The following is a 21,486-nucleotide window of genomic DNA, read 5'->3' as shown; positions in this document are numbered from 1 at the left end:
ACAAATCTGGTAAGGTTTTACATACAAAATTCTGTGTTCTGATAAAGTATCTACTTTTAACTTGGTACTGCATCACTGCTGGTATCTTACACTGCACCCAGATCATCAATTTTTTTGTGCAGTATTTTTCATTAAAGATGACTGGGTTATTTTACCAGGGGGAAAAAAAAATCTAGTAACAGGCATTTGTTGCTACCAGAAGTGCCCACTTGACAGTCTGCATGCCATGGAAACCTTTCTAAGTAGGCAGCTATTTCTAGAATAAAGCCCTCATGTTTGACTAGGCTTGTAAATACTGGTGATTCTAATGCAAAAAATGGAAAAGCAGCCCCCAAATTGCCTTAGCACAGAGATGAGTTATAGTTGACAAGTCATTCAACTTTGGTAATCGACTTACAGTCCTACTAGATGTTTTTAAGTAGTAAAGAAAATATGTTCCTATTTTATCTTTTTAGGTTTTTTTCCTCTTGAACTTCTCTCAAAAAGGATAAGCAGGGTGCTCATTTTTTTTCAAGATCCTGCCTAACTTACCACTGTCATGCTCAGAATTAGGCCATTGCTTCACAAGCATATGAATCCCCTGAGAACCTGGCTAAGATGCACATGCTGATTAGCAGGGCTGGAGACAACCCTGAGAGTCTGGATTTTTCATAAGCCCCAGGTGGTGGTGATGTGGTCTGGGCATCACTCTGTGAATATTAACCAAAACCCTACAGAGTTCTTCAAGTGGGACAAACTATTTAGGGGTTATTAAAACCATTTACCTCTTATTTTGTTCAGAGTATTTCTTAAATAATTATGCAAAATATAACCTTTTATAAACCAGAGTGGGGAACAGAGAACTTGGAATTGTACTTTATTTTAAATAGCAAAGTATAGTTATTACATCTTTCATCTTTATAATACATGTTGAAATCTTACACATATTAACATTGATTTTATGTATAAATAATATAAAAGGTATAAAACAGTATCCAAACTGTGGCAATACTTATACAACTGTAAAAAATATTTAGCTTTCAATATAAAAGTACCAGACTAATTTGAGTTTGAGGTAAAGGAGACAGATTTAGGCCACTTATGAGAGCAGAGGAGAATGTTAGGTCCATATTTTGGGACAGCTCAAATCTACAGAGCCTGCCCTGGTATGGCTGTTGTCTGTGGGGTTGAGCCAATGCATGCACAATGAGCACAGAAAGCAGTTGATCTTCATCTGTTGACAGAATAAAAAAAAAAAAAAAAAAGTAATCCCAAATGCTATGAGCAATTTATTTCACTGAAAACAATTCATATCTTCCTAAACATTATCTCTTTAAATCCTTGAAACTCTTTGAGGTAGAGAATTGTGTCAGACTACTGCTGAGAAACAAAGACATGGCTAAGGGAGCTTGAGGAGCCGTGCAGGATTCTGACTCTGTGTGTAACTGCGCAGCAAGAGATGCAGGCCTCATACTCACTGCTGGTCAGCATGCAGGGCTAGCATCTGCATCCTTGGATCTCACACAGTAGGGAAGTCAGACACAAGCCCAACTCACGCTTAACAGAGTCCCGTGCAATTTCATATAAAGTCATTAGCACAAATAAATACTGTTGACATTTTTGTTTTCCAATGTGCTGAATGTTGTTTTCATCCTACGTTACATGTGCAAAGGGCTGTGAGTTCTGCCGTTACTTCTGGCCTTGATGGATGAAACCATGAGGCGAGTGAGCCGTTTTTAAGCTGAAGGTGTCTCCACTCGACGAATGTCGCGAAGGAGCTTTTCCACCCAAGAGTGATGTTTCTGCTTCTTTTATTTCCATAGCCCGTTTGTATAGCTCAGCAGCTTTTTCGAAATCCCCTTCTTCATAGCTTTGAGAAGGAAACAATTTAAAATGAAACTGTGACCCCTTTAACAATTTTAAATGCCCTTATGAGATAAAGAAAGACAAGCTGTGGTAACGGCTCCATGTCCCGTTTTCCCAGTGTGTTCACTGGGGCAGACCAATAAAATGGATTTCTCAAAAACTTCTCCCTGCACAGTGTGACACCCCAGTGTCTCATGCACACCAGGAAGATGACCATGTTGTAATGGATGCAGTGGGAGTGGATCCCAAGACAAAAGCAAACACAAAACTCAACAAATAATGCCCTGAGGACAGCAAATTGCTCAGATCACCCCAAAGCCAGTTAGCTACAAATCTCATCCTTTGCTATCTGCTGTGACAGGTGCTGCTGCAAACCTACATCATGCAGCCCTCGTTTCGCTCCCATAGACTGCTTTAGAATCAGAGGAGATCAGCAAAAAATGCCTTCCTCCCTCCAGGAAAAAAACAGGCCCAGCAATAAATATTTGTGCTGATGAGTTAAGACTCTTTTTAATGCATCAGGCTGCAGGAGGAACGTAAAGAATTCTTACCTAAGCACAGCTAAATTTTTTAATGTTTCTCCAACTCGAGGATGCATCCGACCCAAGCTATCTTCATAGATCTTTAATGCTCTTTCGTATAATGGCAAGGCTTCCTTGTGTCTTTTCTTATTAAGAAAAAGTAATACTCATTTAACACACTGAGTTTCTAAGGTTAGTATTAGCATATCCTACACTTAGCTGGCCAACCTACGTTGGCAAGCACATTTAAAATGTTAACAGCCTCCTAAAGGATACAAATAAACATTAAGTTATGAATAATAAAAATGAGAAAAGCAACATAAAGTTAGAAGCCTGTTTTAAGTCTGGCTTGGTAAGTGTTTAACTTTAACCCAATAAAATAAGCACAAACCTAATTCTTACACAATGGGTACTACACAGTCTCATTCAGTAACAGGCAAATGCTATACAGGCTTAAAGACAGAGAAGAGGGAATCTCTGGAACTTAAAAAAAGTAAGCCTATGTTCTGAACCAACCAGTTGGTGTTTTACACCCAGAGGGACTGACCACCTTACTACTATAACTTTGAAAATTTATCCAAGTAATAAAAAAGGAGGCATTAGTACTCATCTGTAATCAATTTGTACTGTGCTACGCCTACCTCACAGCTATATTTTATGCCTTAAAGGCATTCATTTATGCAGTTACAACGTGGGGACTTACCATTTGGCTGTAAAGAACTGCTAAGTTCACCAAGGCAGTGGCTACACTAGGGTGCTTTGGACCAAAAGATTTCTGTCGAATTTCAACAGCCAATTCATACAAAGGTACTGCTTTGTCCAGTTTTCCCTATAAAAACAAAATATAATCAATACTAGTGATCAGAGCTTTTCTAATAAATAGAATTTTACATTCAAAATAATTTTGTGGGAAAAAGTTTATAGATAAGTGTGGGGAGCAACTCGGACTAGACTAAGTTACTGGAATTAAGACTTATTCTATGCATCTGCTCTCCCACAATATGGCGCTGGGAGAGGAGGCAACAGCTTCTACCCAGCTGCCTCTCACCAACTTGACAAGCTGCAGGACCTGCTCCTGATTGGAGGAGAGCAGCGTACTCGGCGTGTGGGTAGCAGAGTTGGGATTGGTGGAAGAGGACTATAAAGGAGGAGAGAGACGGCATGCACCAGGAACATCTAAGGGGAACATCTAAGGGGAACACCTGTGCAGCCCCCGAGAGAGCCGGCCGGCGGTGTGCCGCTCCCCTGCGGAAGTGGGGAATGTGGCAGGGGGAACCGCCCTTCCACGGAGGTGGAAGGGACGGTAGCCAACCCGGGAAGAACCAGCAGCAAACCCGGGGAGGGCCGAGCAGACGAAAGAACAACGCAGGGTCCTGTGTCGTTCCTCCACGAAGAGGGGGAGCGACAGATAAGTGACAATCTAGTACAACTGTAGGTAAAGTGACAGTGATTATAGAAACACATTCTTTGATAATGTGCAAAGCCCTTTAGGATCACCTATCAGTACTCACTGTTTCTGTATATGCCAATTAGAGTAAATTTGCTACTGCAAGATGGCATCAAAGGGGCAGGTGCTATAGCTCAGTAAGCTAATCCTCCACCTGTAGCACTGGCATCCCATACGGGCACCAGTCCTGGCTGCTCCTCTTCTGTTCCAGCTCGCTACTTAACGGCCTGGGAAAGCATTGGAAGATGGCCCAAGTGCTTGGCCCCTTGCACCTGCCTGGGAGACCCAGAAGAAGCTCCTGGCTCCTGGCTTCAGATTGCCCAGCTTTGGACATTGCAGCCATTTGTGGAGTGAACCAGGGGATGGTTCTCCCTCTCTCTCTCTGTAACTCTACCTCTCAAATAAATAAAACCCATATACATATATATATATATACATACACACACAAATATATATATATACACATACACATATATACAAGATGGCATGAAACTACAAACTGATTTCCAACCAAGTTCCTTCCAGATTTTCCAAATTATTTCCCTTTACTTGAAAGTTTGGGAGAAACAGCAACAGTGTATCCTTACTATAACAACTTCAGTGAGGGACAGCCAGCAAGGGTCCCCCACATGCAGCAGACTTCTCAGGCATTGTGTTGCAGGGCAGATAAAAAATTTCCAGACTTCCCTCCCATGGCAAAGAATGGTTGCATTTAATTGTAGGCAAAGTCAAGACACAAAAAAAATGCTCATTTAATCAACTAAAAAGACACCTCCCAGAGCACTGGCACTGTGTGACTTGTTACATTTGTGGTTGCTTTCACAACAAACATAATAGCAGTGGGACTGTAGAATTGAAATGCAGGAAGATTAAACTAGGATGCTGATGAACACACTTGTATTTGGAATGTATTTTAACAAAACTAAACCAATGTCTTCATTAAGCCTCAAATAGTTTCTTGAAATGTTCTACTCAATTATATGTTAAAAAATAAATCACTACAATTTGAAGGTTCATATAAAAGACATCTATCCTTCAGAAGACATCGAACTTGCTGGCTTATTATAAAATAACACATGAGCGGAGCTGGTGCTGTGGCCTAGTAGATAAAGCCACTGCCTGCAGTGCCGGCATACCATATGAGTGCCAGTTTGAGTCCCGGCTGCTCCACTTCCCATCCAGCTCTCTGCTATGGCCTGGGAAAGCAGTAGAAGATGGCCCAAGTCCTTGGGCCCCTGCACCCACATGGGAGACCCAGAAGAAGCTCCTGGCTCTTGGCTCCTGGTTCTGGATCAGTACAGCTCCAGCTGTTGCAGCCAGCTAGGGGGTGAACTACAGGATAGAAGACCTCTCTCTCTGTCTCTACCTCTCTGTCTTTCCTTCTCCTGTGTAACTCTTTAAAATAAATAAATAAATTTTTAAAAAAAAAAAAAACACATGAGCATGCAAGGCTCACTTACCATTTTTTTATACAAGATTGCAAGATGCTTCACGGTGTAGGCCAGAGAAGGGTGGTCAGGAGCCAGCGCTCGCCTCCGGATGTCCAGCGCCCTCTCGTAAAGCTCCTCCGCCTTCTCATACTGTTTCTTTTCATTGCACAGAGCCGCCAAGTTATTGAGGGACTGGGCGCAGTCAGGGTGATCCGGCCCTAGAATGCGCTCCCGCATTTCCAAGGACCGCTTCAGAAACTGGTCAGCTGTCCTAGGGACGGAACCCCGCAGCAGGTTAAACCTTTCTGCACGCTACAATCTGAAGCTCTAGTTAAGTACAAAATGAAATCTCTTATTCTTAGACCCCTGTTAAAATGAATTCAGCTCAAACTCATCTCTGCATCCCCTGCACCATGCCCCCACCTTTGTGTTCCTGAGGCTTAGAGGGACAAAATATCAGGATGACTGCTTTGATTCTCTTCTCCTAAAAGACAAATGTTTTCCAAAACAAACTGTTTATACCTTTAACATTCTTAAACCTAAGTCAAATAAAAGGACTTGCTCTTCACTCTTCCTCCCTTTAGAGTTTGTACTAATTTTTAATAAACCTGCCCTCTGTGAACTAAATATCAATTACTCTTTACTGACATCCAAAGTTTCAAATGTTGTATTTTTCTGTCACCTAAAATCCAAAAATATTTTTATAAAATGGAAGTATGAATGCTATGTGAATCGTATATAACCAAGTAAAATGATGAGTAAAACTGGCAACCATCTACATGGCAACCATCTACATTTTTCTTCATTCTCCATTAATCCCAGGTTTCTTCTCCAGGGTCTCATGTGCAGTAAGTACATAGGTTCATCCTTCACAAATACATATGCCATGGAAGGGAGGCTACAGAGTAACTTCCTAGTTCAGAAATAATGTTAAAGGAAATAGCAGGATGGGCCAACACTGCAGCACCAGTGCCGGCATCCCATACAGGCATGCCGGCTTGTGTCCCTGCTGCTCCTCTTCCAATCCAGCTCCCTGCTGTGGTCTGGGAAAGCAGTGGAAGATGGCCCAAGTGCTTGGGCCCTTGCACCCACATGGGAGACCCGGAAGAAGCTCCTGGCTCCTGGCTTTGAATCGGCTCATCTCTAGCTGTTGCAGCCATCTGGGGAGTGAACCAGTGGATGGAAGACCTTTCTGTCTCTCCCTCTCTGTGTCTATAACTCTGCCTCTCAAATAAATAAATAATACCTTAAAAAATAATAGGAAATGGCAGGAAAAATGCTACGATCCCTCATACATGAAATGTAGCTTTTTTTTTAGCCAACTTTTTTCTTGGCTTTCAGACTTGATGGAAACATAAGACAGCATGGCATCATTAGGTACTTATTTTCATTGTTAACACCATGGTACTCACTCCAGGTTGTTCTGTAGATAGTACAGCACACCCAGTTCATTGAGGGTCCGCGCATTATCAGGCGTGTCCTTACCCAGAGTCAACTCTTCCAGCTGCAGGGCCCGCCTACGCAAAAGGGCGAATCCATACTGCAGCAAACACAAAGATGGACACCACCTGAGCGGGTGCCGCCTCAGTCCTGAAATACCGTCTTGGGGCCTCAAAACATCCTCCTTTCACTCCCTCTAATTCTAGATGACAATTCTTTTAAGAATCACATTGAATCAATGTGTATCAGTAACTCTTACTAAACACTATTTCATGAAAATGACTGAGATATTTCAGCACAGTATATTTCAAAGTGCTTCAAAACAATTAGGAACAATTCACTTGCAGATAATTACCAACCCCACTGCTAAGCACTCATTAGGGTCTTAGAAATACAAGCAGCATTCTAAGTTAAAATACACAAGTATGCGGCCGGCGCCGCGGCTCAATAGGCTAATCCTCCGCCTAGCAGCGCCGGCACACCGGGTTCTAGTCCCGGTTGCCCTTCTTCCAGGCCAGCTCTCTGCTGTGGCCAGGGAGTGCAGTGGAGGATAGCCCAAGTGCTTGGGCCCTGCACCCCATGGGAGACCAGGAGAAGCACCTGGCTCCTGCCATCAATCAGTGCAGTGCGCTGGCCGCAGTGCGCCGGCCACGGCGGCCATTGGAGGGTGAACCAACGGCAAAGGAAGACCTTTCTCTCTGTCTCTCTCTCTCACTGTCCACTCTGCCTGTCAAAAAAAAAAAAAAAATACACAAATATGCTACATTTAGATTTGATCAGTAATTTAGAAACATGAAAATAATTTTTTATGCTCAAGGAGAATTTCTTCATAGGAATTCAGCATGTCAATCCCTTTTATTCCCTTTTCTAACCCTTTACATAAAAGACTGAAATAGCTTTAAATTCTATCATCCACAGGCTAACCTTCAAACGAACTTTATAGTTCCACATTTTAAAAGTCCAAGTTAAACTTCTTATAATTTTATTTAGAGATGTATTATAAATAAAAACTATTAATTAGTATTTTCCTAGAGGTCACTTTAGAATTTAAAGCTCTTAATCATGCAAAGTTTATACACTTAGGATATTCAGAGGATGCTCTTTTTCTCCTTGGTTCAAACGTAACACAGGGGCCAGAATTGAGGTTCAGCAGGTGAAGCCATCACCTCTGATGCTGGTATCCCATACTGGATGCTACCTCTGATCCTAGCTTTGAAGGATCACACTTGCACCCCTGCCACCCATCTAGGAGACCCGGATGGAGGTCCAAGTTCCTGGCTTCGGCCTGGCCCAGTCCTGGCTGTTGCAGCCATATGTGGGGTGAACCAATGGGTAGAAGATCTATCTGTCTCTTTCTCTCACTCTGTCACTCTGCCTTTCAAGTAATTAAATAAATCTTACAAAAAACAAACAAAAAAAAGCAATCTCTCATTACCAGGTTGCCTTTTCTCCTTGTAGCTTTCTGACGAATTTTAAAGGATTTTTTCCTAAAATGTTCAGCTTGTTCATATCTTAAAAAGAAAAAAGTATATTAAGTCAAACAATATGTAAATAATCACAAGATAAGCATACCTCAGTGAAATGAAAATGGTGCTTACATAGAATAAAACCTTTTACTTATAGCATTATTCTACAAGTGGCAGTCAAATGTAATTAAAAATTTAATGAAAACCTTCATAAAACAAAATTTGACAAACAATAAATAAATCTAGTTCTCGGAGTAGCTGAATAATTTCTTTTAACTGATTTAATTAATTTTGAGTCTCTACAGGCCAACCTAACAATGAAAATCCACAATTTTAGTTTAGTATATAGCACCTCTCTCTGTACAGGCTAACTTTTAGCTAAATACAAATGTGAAATTTGCTGAAAACTTGAATAAAACAAGAAATTAAAAAATTATAACATGCATTAGGATCAATCATGGCACCAAGGAAACAATTTCTCGGGGGAAGAGGTGCCACCCAGAGCCTGTCACCCCAAGAGGCTCTGACAGGAAGGGTCAGCACAGTCTGTGAGGGGCCGGGTGCTACCCAGCACCTGTCACCCGAGAAGCCTGGACACAAAGGGTCAACACAGCCTCTGTGAGGGGCCAGGTGCCACCCAGTGCCTGTCAGCCCTAGAGGCTCTGACACAAAGGGTCAGCACAGTCTCTGTGAGGGGCTGGGCAGTATCCCGGGCTTTGTGCTGCACCTCAGGGACCCCGACCCTGGAGCACAGAAGCAACAGCAGCTAATAGAAACAAACATGTGGCTGTGTTCCCATGAAACCTTGTCCATGAAACGGATGTGGCCTCTCAGCAGTGTTGACCCCATGTTGGAGATGCGTGCAATTCTCCATGCTGGTGAGTGAGCCAGAACTCAACCCAAGACCACAGACTCCAAAGTCCACGCTCTACCCTTTGTGCATCTTTAGATATGAATCTCGCAGTCATGATTTTCTCAACCTCACCAAGATTCTGACCAAGAAATACTATTTGAACCTGATGTACAGGATAAGGAAAAGTACACAGCCACAAAGCAATGCTTCCCACATCTGTACATTAACAACCTGTAACCCCGCCGCAGAAAGCCAGAGGACTACTCATCTACATCTTACTTATTCTGTTTCTGGTACAAAGTCGCAAGTGCCTCAAGTTCCCGGGCAGTGCGTGGATGGTCTGCACCATAGGCGTTTTCCGAGATTTCCAGGGCCTGTTTGTACAGCTGCTCTGCATTGCCAAACTTCTTCCACTGCACATACACACTTGCTAGTTGGTGAAGGGACTGAGCTACTCTCGGGTGATCTGGATCTAAAGCTGTTTCGCGAATTTCTAGAGACCTCTGCAGAGGTACTACAGCCTGGGGAGACAGGGGAAAGGCCAATGAAAGTTAGGGAAGTGCTGTACAGCTCTCAGCATGACACAGGCAAGCGGCATTACCTCCTGGGAAGGGGGATGAGCAGCTAGTAAAAGCCCACCCTGTCTCCTGACTTCCACTTACCTGGCTGAGGAGGCCTAGGTCCTTGAGAAACCGCCCCAGGGTTTCATAAAGATCAGCTAAGCAAATCATGTTCTCCTCGCCATCACAGTTTTTCTCATACCGCTTCAATGACTCAAAGTATTCTGCTGCCATCGCGCTTTTGTCTTTGCCAACAAACTGCCAATAACTCAGCAACTCAGCAAAGTGTCCTCTGTGTCCAGACATGACAGCAATTTAATGAAAAACTAACTTAAACGTCCTCTGTAGAATGAAAATGGCAGAATTCATAGCAAGTTACTGACAATTTATCAGGAGGGGACTACAGTATGGTGAGGGGAGACAGACTGCCAGGCATCTGAGCTCCAGCACTTCCTAGCTGCACACTCTCCAGCAGGGATCTGACGTCTTACACCACACCACACTCGGGCACAGAAGCGGGGACACCGGCACTACACGCCACGGCTGTTACTACAGCAGATGATGGCACCACGGTGTTGGCTGCTGTCGCTGTTGTCATCATGGTTTCTCACCAAAGGAAAGGCATCTGATTCCTCTCTAGGTATTTCACAATATACTGACAACTGAGTGACCGGGGAGGGCCCTCGAGATCCCCCCTCAACACCACACACTCTGAGTTTCACTTTGTGCTTCAAGTATCCTGACCACATGGGAGCTCTCTGCCACATACACAGGGAATCCACAGTATACGCCTCTCCCAGAGGTCCATCACAAATGTCCGTCATGAGCACCAAGGCCACAGCGCCAGGCAACGCCCTTCACACTTTAGGGAGAAAAACCCCAAATCAGAAAGGGTGGCCCTGGGCTCTCTGCAGTGGCCCACTCCTCCCTTGGAACACCCTTTAATAAACGTTTGCTCTACTGTTCCTCCTTTCATCTCTCGGATCTGTAATTCCTTACTGTGTCGTGGAGATGGCATTGAAGCAAGCTAGCCTCTGGCGGTGACAATCCCACCGCCAGAATTATCTTAAATGATGGAAATCAGAAACTACTGGAGTGTCTACTCTATTTTCATCAAGGAACTAAATGGCAAGAAGCTTCTTCACTTGTGGGTGGATGGGCGAGCTGGTAAAGAATGAATCTGGTAAAGAAAGCTGGTAAATGAAGCTGCTAAAGAAAGGCATCACGAAAAACTGGAGTGGACATCAGAAATAATTTAAGAGGTGCAGCAGGCCCTGAGAGAGCTCACTCAGGAAATTAAAATTATGTAGCCATTTCCCCAGAAATCTCTAAGCAAGGCAGATCACATCTTCGTGATGCTTAGTAGGTCACAAGCTTGGCTCACAAAAAGAAGTTTCTGTCACGGACAAACCCAAACCAACCACAAGAAACAGGAAGAATTACAACCCCCACGCATCAGGGTGAAGTTCATCTCCAGTCAGATTCTATGTGGAGCGAGAGTGAGATCTGACAGCTACACCCGAGACACTGACAGCCCCAGGAGGCAGACATCAACCGCCTCTGCCGCTTAAATCAAGAGGCTCAAGCTCCACCTGCTTAACGCAAGAAGTCATAAACTGGTCTCCACTCCCTGAGGCTCTGACTCCAGGAAGCAGCGGTGCCCCACGCTTCCCTCTGGAAGCAGCAGCTCTCCCCGCAGCCCGCACATCTCCCCCATGCTGTGTGCAGTTCACGCCCACTGAGAGCGGATGGACTCCCCTGGGAAGACATCCTGGGAGAAGTTTCTTACCTCTTATAAAGATTCTGAGACACGAGGAGGTTGAGCAGGCCATCGTGTAACTGCTGCTTATTCCCCTGCTGCTGAAGAAGCCACAGGAGCTCATCCGCACTTCTCCAGGTGACCCTGTCCTGACTGCGGGGGAGAGGGCGGCTCAAGGAGGGAACACACCGGGCGCGCCTCTGCCACTCTACGAGAGAGGCAGAACACCACCCCAACCTCTACCAATCTAACCATGAAAACAAGTTCCACAACATTCAGGACCATTAACTAAACAAACTCCAAAGGTATTGCCCTAAAAACTAAGAAACCCCACAATGGACCCAAATACAAGCACATGTATTTTAAACTGTTTAGTTAGAATAAAATAAAATGATCCGGCATTGATGTCACTGAAGTGTATTAAAAGACTTATAAGATCATCTTGTCTTGATGTTAACAGAATTGGCAGAGCTATTTATAGTAATGAAGTTTTATACCTTAAGGTTTAAGAAAGAGAGACAAGGACACAAAAGTGTGGGGAGCACAAAAGACACTATGGGGACATCTGCATTACCTGAGCTGCAAGGTGAAGTAGTTGATCAGCTTCTGCCTATATGAAGAAGTAAGCGTGGGCCCTTCCAGGTACTCCAGCCTCACCGTTTCCCAGGCCTAGGGAGAAAGACATGCATTCTACTTTATGCACGTCACCATGTACCTCACAGTGAGTGTGAAAAGAATGCATCATTACTTCAATTTTACAGTTGTAGAATAGAAATCACAGGATACTTTTAAATTCAAGATATCTTTATGTGATAAGCTGATTTAAAATAAAATTTCCTACTATTATTTAATAACTCAAAACACATTTTAATTCAAAGTTTTCATTACTACATTTAAGATCTCAGAAACGTAAGGTGAAAAGTTACCAAGTCAAAGCAATACACAACAGAGAAAGGTGAGCCTGTGAAATCACAAACACATCTTGTTTACGGATGCAGCACACACGTAGATGCTGAGTGCCTCACCCAGACCCAGCACCAGCTCCCTGGGCGCTCTCAGGGCCTCACCCAGACCCAGCACCAGCTCCCTGGGCGCTCTCAGGGCCTCACCCAGACCCAGCACCAGCTCCCTGGGTACTCTCAGGCCCTCACTGGGACCCAGCACCAGCTCCCTGGGTGCTCTCAGGGCCCCACCCAGACCTGGCCCTCACTGGGACCCAGCACCAGCTCCCTGGGTGCTCTTAGGCCCTCACTGGGACCCAGCACCACCTCCCTGGGTGCTCTCGGGGCCTCACTGGGCCCAGCACCAGCTCCCTGGGTACTCTCAGGGCCTCACTGGGACCCAGCACCAGCTCCCTGGGTGCTCTCAGGCCCTCACTGGGACCCAGCACCACCTCCCTGGGTGCTCTCAGGGCCTCACCCAGACCCAGCGCCAGCTCCCTGGGTGCTCTTAGGCCCTCACTGGGACCCAGCACCAGCTCCCTGGGTGCTCTCAGGCCCTCACTGGGATCCAGCACCAGTTCCCTGGGTGCTCTCAGGGCCTCACTGGGACCCAGCACCAGCTCCCTGGGTGCTCTCAGGCCCTCACTGGGGCCCAGCACCAGCTCCCTGGGTGCTCTCAGGGTCTGAGTGAGGCGGGCCAGTCTGCCCGGGAGCAGGACAGCAGGACCCGTGCACGGCAAGAGAGCTGTTAAGCTCTGAAGAGCCAGGGATTGAGAGGAGGAGGCCGCGCTTCTAGAGTCCATGCTCTTAACACGTGTGTAACATCAGCACGTCACAGAAACATGAACCAAAAAGAACATTCTCTTCCAGAAAGAAACGAAGGAAACAACCCTTTCTCATTTTCGATTTAAAACTGTCGTATTACAGTAAAACCACTAAACAGGAGCCCCACCCTGTTAGGGAATGTCTAAGCACTGGTAACCATGGGGATGATGTTGTACAGCACATCTGAGATCTTATTCACTTGGTAGAAACCACCTCTCACAGGAATCAGCATAACAGTAGCCACAAGTTACACCTAACCCAAATAAAAACACCCCCAAAAAACTGTAATGCCAAATAGCAGACTTCAGTGCTGGCTTATAACTGAAACATTTAACCTACAATAGTACAGGATAACATAGTGATATGCTGATATTCATTAAGCACAAAATCTTATTAGAAGATGCTTAAAATAACAGTTACCTGTAGATTCTGAAACCTGAGCAAGCCACAACCATAAGTTAACAAACACATTTTGTATAAACTGTGAATAAGAGAGGTCAAGACAGCCCAGGATAATTCAGGGTAGAGTTCCATCAGCTCTGATTCACTCACACCATTGTGACTAACATTGATGAGGCAGAGAATCTAGGCAGAGAAGCAAAGTAACAGTCACCATAAAAACTCCTCGTAACTAACTGAAATTCAGAGAGGCAAAATAATAGTCACCATACAAACACCTCTATAACTAACTGAAATTTCCATAATTTTTAATCTTCCATAAGCCTATTAACATTTTGCCTAAATTTATTTATAATTCAATTTAATAAATCAAGAAACAAATTTCTTACAATAAAACACACTACCAAAAAAGGCATTAATCAAGAATAGGATAATGTATATACAAAATCTAGTGCACCAAACACAATATTTGTATAGAGCTCATTAAAAATTAAACTCCATTAAATGTATTGTTTATGCAGTTTTAATGACAGAATCCTAATTCTGGGAAGACAGTGGAAGAAAACACTCATCCTACTGTCATATAAAACAGAAAAGAACAAGTCTAAAAATAGCCCACAAAACAAAGAAAAAGTCCTTGAGGTGCCAAACACAAACAGGAAACAGAGCCACCAGCTGGAGCTGCTTGCTGTGCCTTGGAGAGAGAGGACAGGCAGCATTTCCAGGAACTTATGGGCTTAGGCATTCACACCCACAGTAGGATGGGAGGTGAGCCCGAAGTCCCCAGAGGAGAGGGGAAGGAACAACACTGGCCAACAGCAGGACCCCTGAGGCAAATGTGACCCGCAGACACAGAAAGGATAGGAGCAGGCTGTGGCCTGGGGGTGAAATAAGGAGTCAGGACCCCAGGAACCACCAAGCTGAGAAATCAACATAAAATTGGATCGGTTTTAAACTGTCAAATATCAAAGTTGACTACATTAATAATTAAAATGGTATTTTAATTATAAAGTATTTAGAAACTAATATTAATAACAGATATGCATGAAATTTATGGATAAAAAGATAAAGCATTATTGAAGGATATTAAGGAAGATGGACAGTCATTTAGCTTTCCTCAAAGGGGAAGACACACAATAAATCTCCCCACTTTAATCTCTAAATTCAACATAATTCCAACTAACATTCCGAAGTGGGTTACCAGGACACATGTGGAGTCCATTCTAAAAATAATATGGAGAATGAACCAAAAAAATTGTGAAGATTAAAGGAGACTTTCCCAGCCAAATGTCAAAACTTACTTTAAAGCTCTAGTGGCTAAGACAGTGTGGTATAGGCAAAGAACAGGCAACAGACACATACTTATACATGAGCTTGGTATTTGTCAGGCAGCACTGCAAGGCAGCAGCAAAGATGTACCATTTAGTCAAGAACAGCTAGCCACATGACAAAAGATTAAAAATAGCAGATTCCATCCTTACATAATAAAATCAATCACCATGAGTTAGGGACTTAAGACACCAAGAACAAGACTGTAAATTTTTTGAGGGAACTTGCGCATAATCACACAGGAACACTTATATGAGAGCAAGAGATTTTTTTTTAAGATACAACAGGTGTAAACCATGAAAAAATTGGTGATAAGTAGAATTTTATCAAAATAAAACTTTGAATGACATCATACAGTCAAAAGAAACAGGACAAAGATATTTATGTGCAAACTCTCTAACAAGGCATCTGTGTTCAGTATGCAGAATATTTAATAATAGATCAGTAAGAAAGGACAACCTTTCTTAAAAATAGGTTGAGAAGGGGGAGGGCAAGTGTTCGGTGCAATGGTTAAGTCCTCAGTTGGGACAGCTGCATCCGTATAGCAGTACCTATTTCAAGTCCTGGCTGCTCTGCTTCCCATCCAGCTTTCCCTAACGCCCATCCTGGCAGGCAGCAGGTGATGGGAAGTATGTGGATCTCTGCCACCTACATGGAAGACCTTGACTGAGTTCTGGGCTCCTGGCTTTGGCTTGGCCCAGCCTTAGCTGAGTAAACCAGCAGATGGAAGACCTCTCTTTTGTCTCTGTTTCTGCCTTTCAACAAAAATGAAAATATAAATTTTTTTAAGGGGTGAAGGACGAGAACCTACAATTCATACAGGAGCAAACTAGGATAACCAATATGTATGAAAAGCTAATAAAGCACATTCATAATCATGAAAACACAATCTTCCACAAGAACACAATGGTTGCTAGCATTACTGAACATTCTTAAAGATTTAAAGAATTTTATTTCCTTCAATTTACTCATAAGGACAAGCAAGACAAACTGATCTTCCTTTCATATGTCAATTACACGTTACCTGTTTCATTAGTTCCTTATCCCCATCATTTGCCATGGACTCCCAGATGGAGTGCAGAACAAGCCTGTACAACGAAGCAGTATCTTGACACTGGAAACACTGGTGAAGGGTTTTATCTAAATTCCCTGCCTTCCCAGCACTGTTGGAATTGAGAATATATTTAATTTCTTATAAACTGCCAACATCTGTGAAAAATTGGGGATAAAACAATGTCATCTCTACCTAAGTACTGCAACTGACCACAGGAATTCAAGAAAACACGATACAGGAAAACGGTAGCTTTAGGGAGCTGCTGGAGTCACTGCATTGGTTTTAGTATACAATTTAATTCAATTCAATAAATGCACATCAAGACTGTCAGGCAAGTATTTTGCATTATGTAACATAAAAATGATGAAGACCTGGCTCTCATCATCCAGAGGCAAACCCTGGACATCCCAGAAGCAGGGGAGTAAGCAGCACTGTTAGTTAGCCATGCAAATCAAAGCTGTATAGGGTCAGAACTCAGAAAACACTGAACAGGATTGTTTTTAAACATCACAAAGTATTTACCAGCAGTTTCTTTTTTTAACCACAAAGACATATAAAGAGAAACAAATAAAAAAGGGTCCCTGGTGCCCCTTAAAATACATTCAATACATACTATGAAATGCATGGGGAATGACGCACTCCTTAACTGCACTCAATCTACAACTAATCCCAGGGCCAGACACACTGCCAGTTCTCACAGTGGCAATACCAGGGGCAGTTCAAAGTTCTAAAAGTTTGTGGTTTTTTTTTTTTTTTTTTTTTTTTTTTTTTCATTTCAAATTTGGTGCTCCAGAGGAGAACATGCAATTACAAGACAAGGGTATTAGATTCAGTGTCTGGAAATCAAAGAGTTGTGCTATGACAACCATTTATTGTGATGAATACCAAAAAGAAAATGAAGATATAAAAGGTGTGACACTCTCTAAACTGCTTATTTCTAATGGATATTCTAATACAGATTTCTAAAGGACACCTTAAACACAAGATATGATACAAAGTTTACTAGGACTTGAGGACAGAAACAAACAAAAAAAAAAACCAGCCCACCTACATACCTACCTACCAACACTCTCAGGCCTCGGGGTCTGCTTCACTTCCCTTGTACTAGGGGACCCTACAGGTGATAAAGAGGGCTCACAGGTGGGCCCCGTGTGAGGATGGAGATGTTCTCTTGCAACCCCCACAGGAAAAAGTTGTGATGAAAGTTGGACAAATCTATCCACAGGTTCTGGTAATTCACAGCCTACTCCACCTTCGGCTGTCAATCACATTGTCACAGAATGTTAGTATCACTATTAGAACAGAATCAGAGAGGCCCAGGAGGCGGTTGCAATGATCAGTTCTCAATGTCGCAGCAAACAAAACATGCGATACTTACCGTGCGACCATTTTGCCGAAGAGCGTGACATAAAGGGCATTGCAGGTTGTAGCCGAACGACAGTGTCGTTCCAGCTGCTTCTCCTGCACACAAATGCAAAAAGCCACTATGGCGTGACTACCAAGTCAGCCATAAACATTCCAGCAGAAACAACACTGCTCCCGCCATCTTACTAGTGCCACCACACAAGGCAGCCACGGCTCTGCAGCTACCACAGCCTTCCTACTGCAGACACACGCAGTCCCACTCCAAATGTCCTGCCTGATGCTACACTGTAAACTGAGACCCCCAATCTGTTATTGCTTCTTTATGTGGTGTCAGATTACAAGAGAATGCATTTATCAAATAACAGAACTCCAATGTTGAATTGTAAGCCTCGTAAGGTGTTTTATAGGAAGTTACGGAGTGAAAGAGTTAAAACCACCTTACCTGCTCTTTATTCAATTTAATGTCTACAGAGTGGCATTCTGCAATTATAATAGATTTTGCATCTTTTGGATTTAAAGGATCAAGATGAAGTGTTGGCCACAACCTTTCATGGAAAGAAAAGAAAAATGAAGTTCTAACAATATATTAAGAATCGTAATCTACCCACAAGTTAAAACCCATCACAGGACTGAACATCTTTTAATAACTGCCTTTATAAAATAAGTAAAAATTAATGTGTTAATTATACTAATCATTTATTTCATTCAATCTAATGCAAATTATTTTCAGAAATCAATTCACAACAAAGTGTGAACAGCATATGCATTACTCGGTTCCTTTGTGTTCTATACTATTAGTAAAACTGCACGCAGGTGTAGTGCCTATGAAGCACGGTACAAGACACAGGCTTGGCCCCCAATGATTACTACAATGCTTTCTTCACAGAAGAGTGAAAACGGTTTCTCAGGAGAGTGATAAAATACATAAAGCACATATACACATATCTGTTTATATGCCCAGTAAAATTCCTCAGGAGGAAGGAGTAGAAGAAAATGTTTAAAAAGCCTCCTTACAGGGGCAAAACCAGTTGAGAGACACTGCCCTCCGGGTGGAACCACCACCCTGCTTTTGTGGGGACTGGTAAAAGGACCATGCATTCCAAGATAACCTGTGTCTAGTCTATTTCTTCTCAGCTCAGCCAGCTCCCTACTTCGCTCACTCCAATCTGACTGCCCACTAGACTGCGTTACTTGCAGCCACCTCAAATTAATGATGCCCCAAAACTCACTTCCCTTCCCCCACCCCACCATGCCTGCCTTTGTGTTTCTTACTTCAGTTCAAGAAACCATAATTTCCTTAATTTCTTCAAGCTGGAAACTCAGGCAACCTTCCAGCTTTCTCCTTTTCCTGCATATCCCAGAGCTAACCTTGCACCAAATCCTACAGGCTGCATCTCGTTCTTGAGTTGGTCCCCATCTCCCGACCCTCCCTGCCACTTCCTTGAAAAACACAGCAACATATCAAAAGCCTTTCCTCATCTGCACTTGAATCATTTCCGAAATCTGAAAGAAGGAAAGCTGGTGTCATACCTCCATGCTGGAGGGCAGGTTTCTACATTCACAGAAACAATTACTCTCACATTCACTGGCAGAGGATCTATCAGCCATTTCATGTGTTTTTCAACTTGCTTAAAAATATAAAAACAAAATTCAATCTATTAATCAAAGTATTTCAAAACGACCCAAGAATAGCTCCCCAAATAAAATGAAATTCTCATGATGTATCTTTTATTAAGGGCTAACATCTCATTTTTGGATGACTTATCTTGTAATTTTAAGAATTTTAAGAACAAGTGGTAAGACATTATAATCAGATTTGAATTCTTGACAGTTACAGCAATTTGAAGGCCCCCAAAATACTTCAAAACAAAGTGTTTGCTAATTGCGTAAATTCAGTTAGTCTTTCCCCATAAGGTATGTGTGTCTGCTGGCATAAGGTACATTCTTTAAAATCTGCTGTGTCTTCCCTGAAAATTAAGTGGAAACAAAAGAAACACCACCAATTTCCTCTCGTAAACATGTCATTTAACCGCCCGCCAGAGCCACTATTGATAATGCTGTCTCTTTGTCAGGTGTCAATAGGTTAAAAGTCAATACCTGAACTTGATCTATAGAATCAATGATGATGATGATGCTGCCTTGATGACGAGCAGAGAGTTTTTCTAACCAACGTGGGAATTCTTCCAGAAGCTTAGCAGGATCCAGCGTAATCGCAGATACTGACCAAGAGTGCTGCATCAACTACAAGATGTGAATGTGTAACTGAAGTCGTCACATTTTATCACAGCTCGTGGGAAGTGCTTCCATCCCTACTTTCCACACTAAAACTGAGTCACCAAGAAGACTGAGTGTACCAGGTATTAATTTCCATCTTCTGGAAAACCCAAACAAGTGGGTAATACTGACAACTGGTTTATCCCAACAATTTCTGAATCTACATAATCTCCAGAGAATCCCAAAAGATGGCGTACTACACCTTCAGAGTGAGTCGTTTAATAATCAAGGAAGATTCTGCGCTGGTGGACATGGGCCTCCCCACAAAATGAGACAGGATCAGTGTGGTAGGGGAATTCTTCTGTTGTAACTGAATCCTGAAAGAGAAGGGCAGGACTCTTACAAAGCCAAGGAAACGCCTTTCTGTCAACAGCAAAAAAATTCAGTCTCTCCTAAACAGCACTCTGGCCTCAGAATCAGCCCTAAAGTCATTCTGATCTGGCTGAAAAGCCCATGAGAGTATTTCAGGCATGGAAAGCCAAGACACTCTGGCAAAAACAAAAACAAAAACAACTTGGGCCCCTGCACCCAAGTGGGAGACCTGGACCAGCCCTGGCCACGTGGCCATTTGGGGAGTGGAGTAAACAGTGAACCAGCAGATGAAAGATATCTCTCTCTCTCTCTCTCTCTCTCTCGACTCTCCCTAACTCTGCTTTTCGAATAAAATAAATCTTACAAAAAATTTTCTACACATAATTGTAAATAAAAGGGCAATAAAAAGGAAGCTATCTATGCTAACTCCTCAATGTAAATAATAATGAAAATATTCTTGTCTTATTTTTAAAAAATACAACAAAAAAGTGTATTAGCTTATATGAACCTTAGTCCATTATTTAAAGACTAGATTACATTCACAGTGAATGTAATCCTTAATTTTGATGTGCTTTTGTTTTGTTCCAAATATTTAAAATCCCAATATAATTTTAAGATGAAGCCAAATAATGAAATAAAGGCACATCCCTCTAAACTCCATCTAATGCAGTTCCACACTAGCCACCCCCCTACTTAGCCCTCCCACAGCCCTATGGGATGTTTGTATATAATCGTGAATGCTCGTACTACCTGATCCTTTCTTTCTCTGCATCTTGTAACACTCTAAAATTCTACACACTTCAGGGCATGCGCCTATCATTTTATTTCTCCATACTTTTTTTAATGTCTAGTACAGGCCATGCAGGAAGGTGGACAACCAATACATTTTGCTGAGTGACTTTAGGAATTCAACAAATATGACAAGAATGACTGAACTGCACCGCATCATACATACCACTTTGATAAAAGAAGGGACTTTCCAGAACCAGGGCCTCCAGACACCAGAAGGGGTGGGATTGGGGCTGGTGCTGCCACTAAATCATTAAGGCGTTGGTAATACTAAAAATAAAAATGAATTTGAATTGTGAGGAAACACATGCCTCTAAGAATACTACTAAAGAGAATCAACTTCCGCTTAAACTCTAAAAACACTAGAGAAAAGCTGCATGAGAAAAACGAACCCACTTTCGGTCCACGGCAGCTTCATGACTGCTACTTCTATGGTTGGTGACATAGGCCTGAAGCAGTCGACTAAGAATGGGCCCCCATTTCTTCTACACCCTGTACTGCTGGAAATGGATGGTACTGGACAGCCGCTCCAACAGATGCCCTGGGGTCTGAACATTCAGACGTTCAGCAGGATGCTGCAGGGAGGGCTCCGACTCCACAGAAGGCCTCAAGGGTTCCGGCAGGCAGCCTCAAAATCCTGCCAGCAGAAGGGTCTTTGGCCTTAGAGACCACCTCAGTTTCCAGGGATTGCTGAGAACAGTTCTCAACAAGAACAGGTTGCCACTGGGGCTGTGGCTCTTCCAACCCGCCCCATAGGATCAGCTTAGGACAGGCTGCCTGAGGTCTTTCTGAAATCAAGTTAAGTTCTTTGTGAAGCCCAAGAACCCATATCTCCCGGGCTTTCTCCAGACACATAAAACTGGTTGAGATATGAAAA

At 43.0% G+C, this 21,486-nt stretch overlaps 1 protein-coding gene across 5 annotated transcripts in view; it reads right to left on the bottom strand.

Annotated features, from left to right (window-relative positions):
• Nucleotides 1-840: 840 nt before the first annotated feature.
• Nucleotides 841-21,486, bottom strand: part of NPHP3 (nephrocystin 3) — a 45,124-nt gene continuing 24,478 nt past the window's right edge. For 3 of the 5 annotated variants that reach the window (XM_008266202.4, XM_070072810.1, XM_051858998.2), the window contains 18 exons: nt 20,776-20,879; nt 19,711-19,825; nt 19,332-19,475; nt 18,765-18,862; nt 17,677-17,779; nt 17,248-17,330; nt 15,840-15,978; nt 13,508-13,672; nt 11,896-11,990; nt 11,352-11,474; nt 9,665-9,854; nt 9,282-9,523; nt 8,119-8,194; nt 6,656-6,783; nt 5,274-5,514; nt 3,070-3,195; nt 2,397-2,512; nt 841-1,849 (listed from right to left, as the gene is read on the bottom strand). In XM_008266202.4, the coding sequence (XP_008264424.2) occupies nt 1,669-1,849; nt 2,397-2,512; nt 3,070-3,195; nt 5,274-5,514; nt 6,656-6,783; nt 8,119-8,194; nt 9,282-9,523; nt 9,665-9,854; nt 11,352-11,474; nt 11,896-11,990; nt 13,508-13,672; nt 15,840-15,978; nt 17,248-17,330; nt 17,677-17,779; nt 18,765-18,862; nt 19,332-19,475; nt 19,711-19,825; nt 20,776-20,879 (2,469 nt within the window). In that variant the 3' untranslated portion in view covers nt 841-1,668. The remainder of the gene's footprint in view (nt 1,850-2,396; nt 2,513-3,069; nt 3,196-5,273; nt 5,515-6,655; nt 6,784-8,118; nt 8,195-9,281; nt 9,524-9,664; nt 9,855-11,351; nt 11,475-11,895; nt 11,991-13,507; nt 13,673-15,839; nt 15,979-17,247; nt 17,331-17,676; nt 17,780-18,764; nt 18,863-19,331; nt 19,476-19,710; nt 19,826-20,775; nt 20,880-21,486) is intronic. The other 2 variants (XM_070072809.1, XM_070072811.1) reach the window with 2 other exon arrangements.

The sequence above is a fragment of the Oryctolagus cuniculus genome, chromosome 4 (genome assembly GCF_964237555.1).
Source record: "Oryctolagus cuniculus chromosome 4, mOryCun1.1, whole genome shotgun sequence".
Lineage (NCBI taxonomy): Eukaryota > Metazoa > Chordata > Mammalia > Lagomorpha > Leporidae > Oryctolagus > Oryctolagus cuniculus.
The sequence above is the reverse complement of the archived record's forward strand: the minus strand, read 5'-3'. Positions and strand labels throughout refer to the sequence as shown.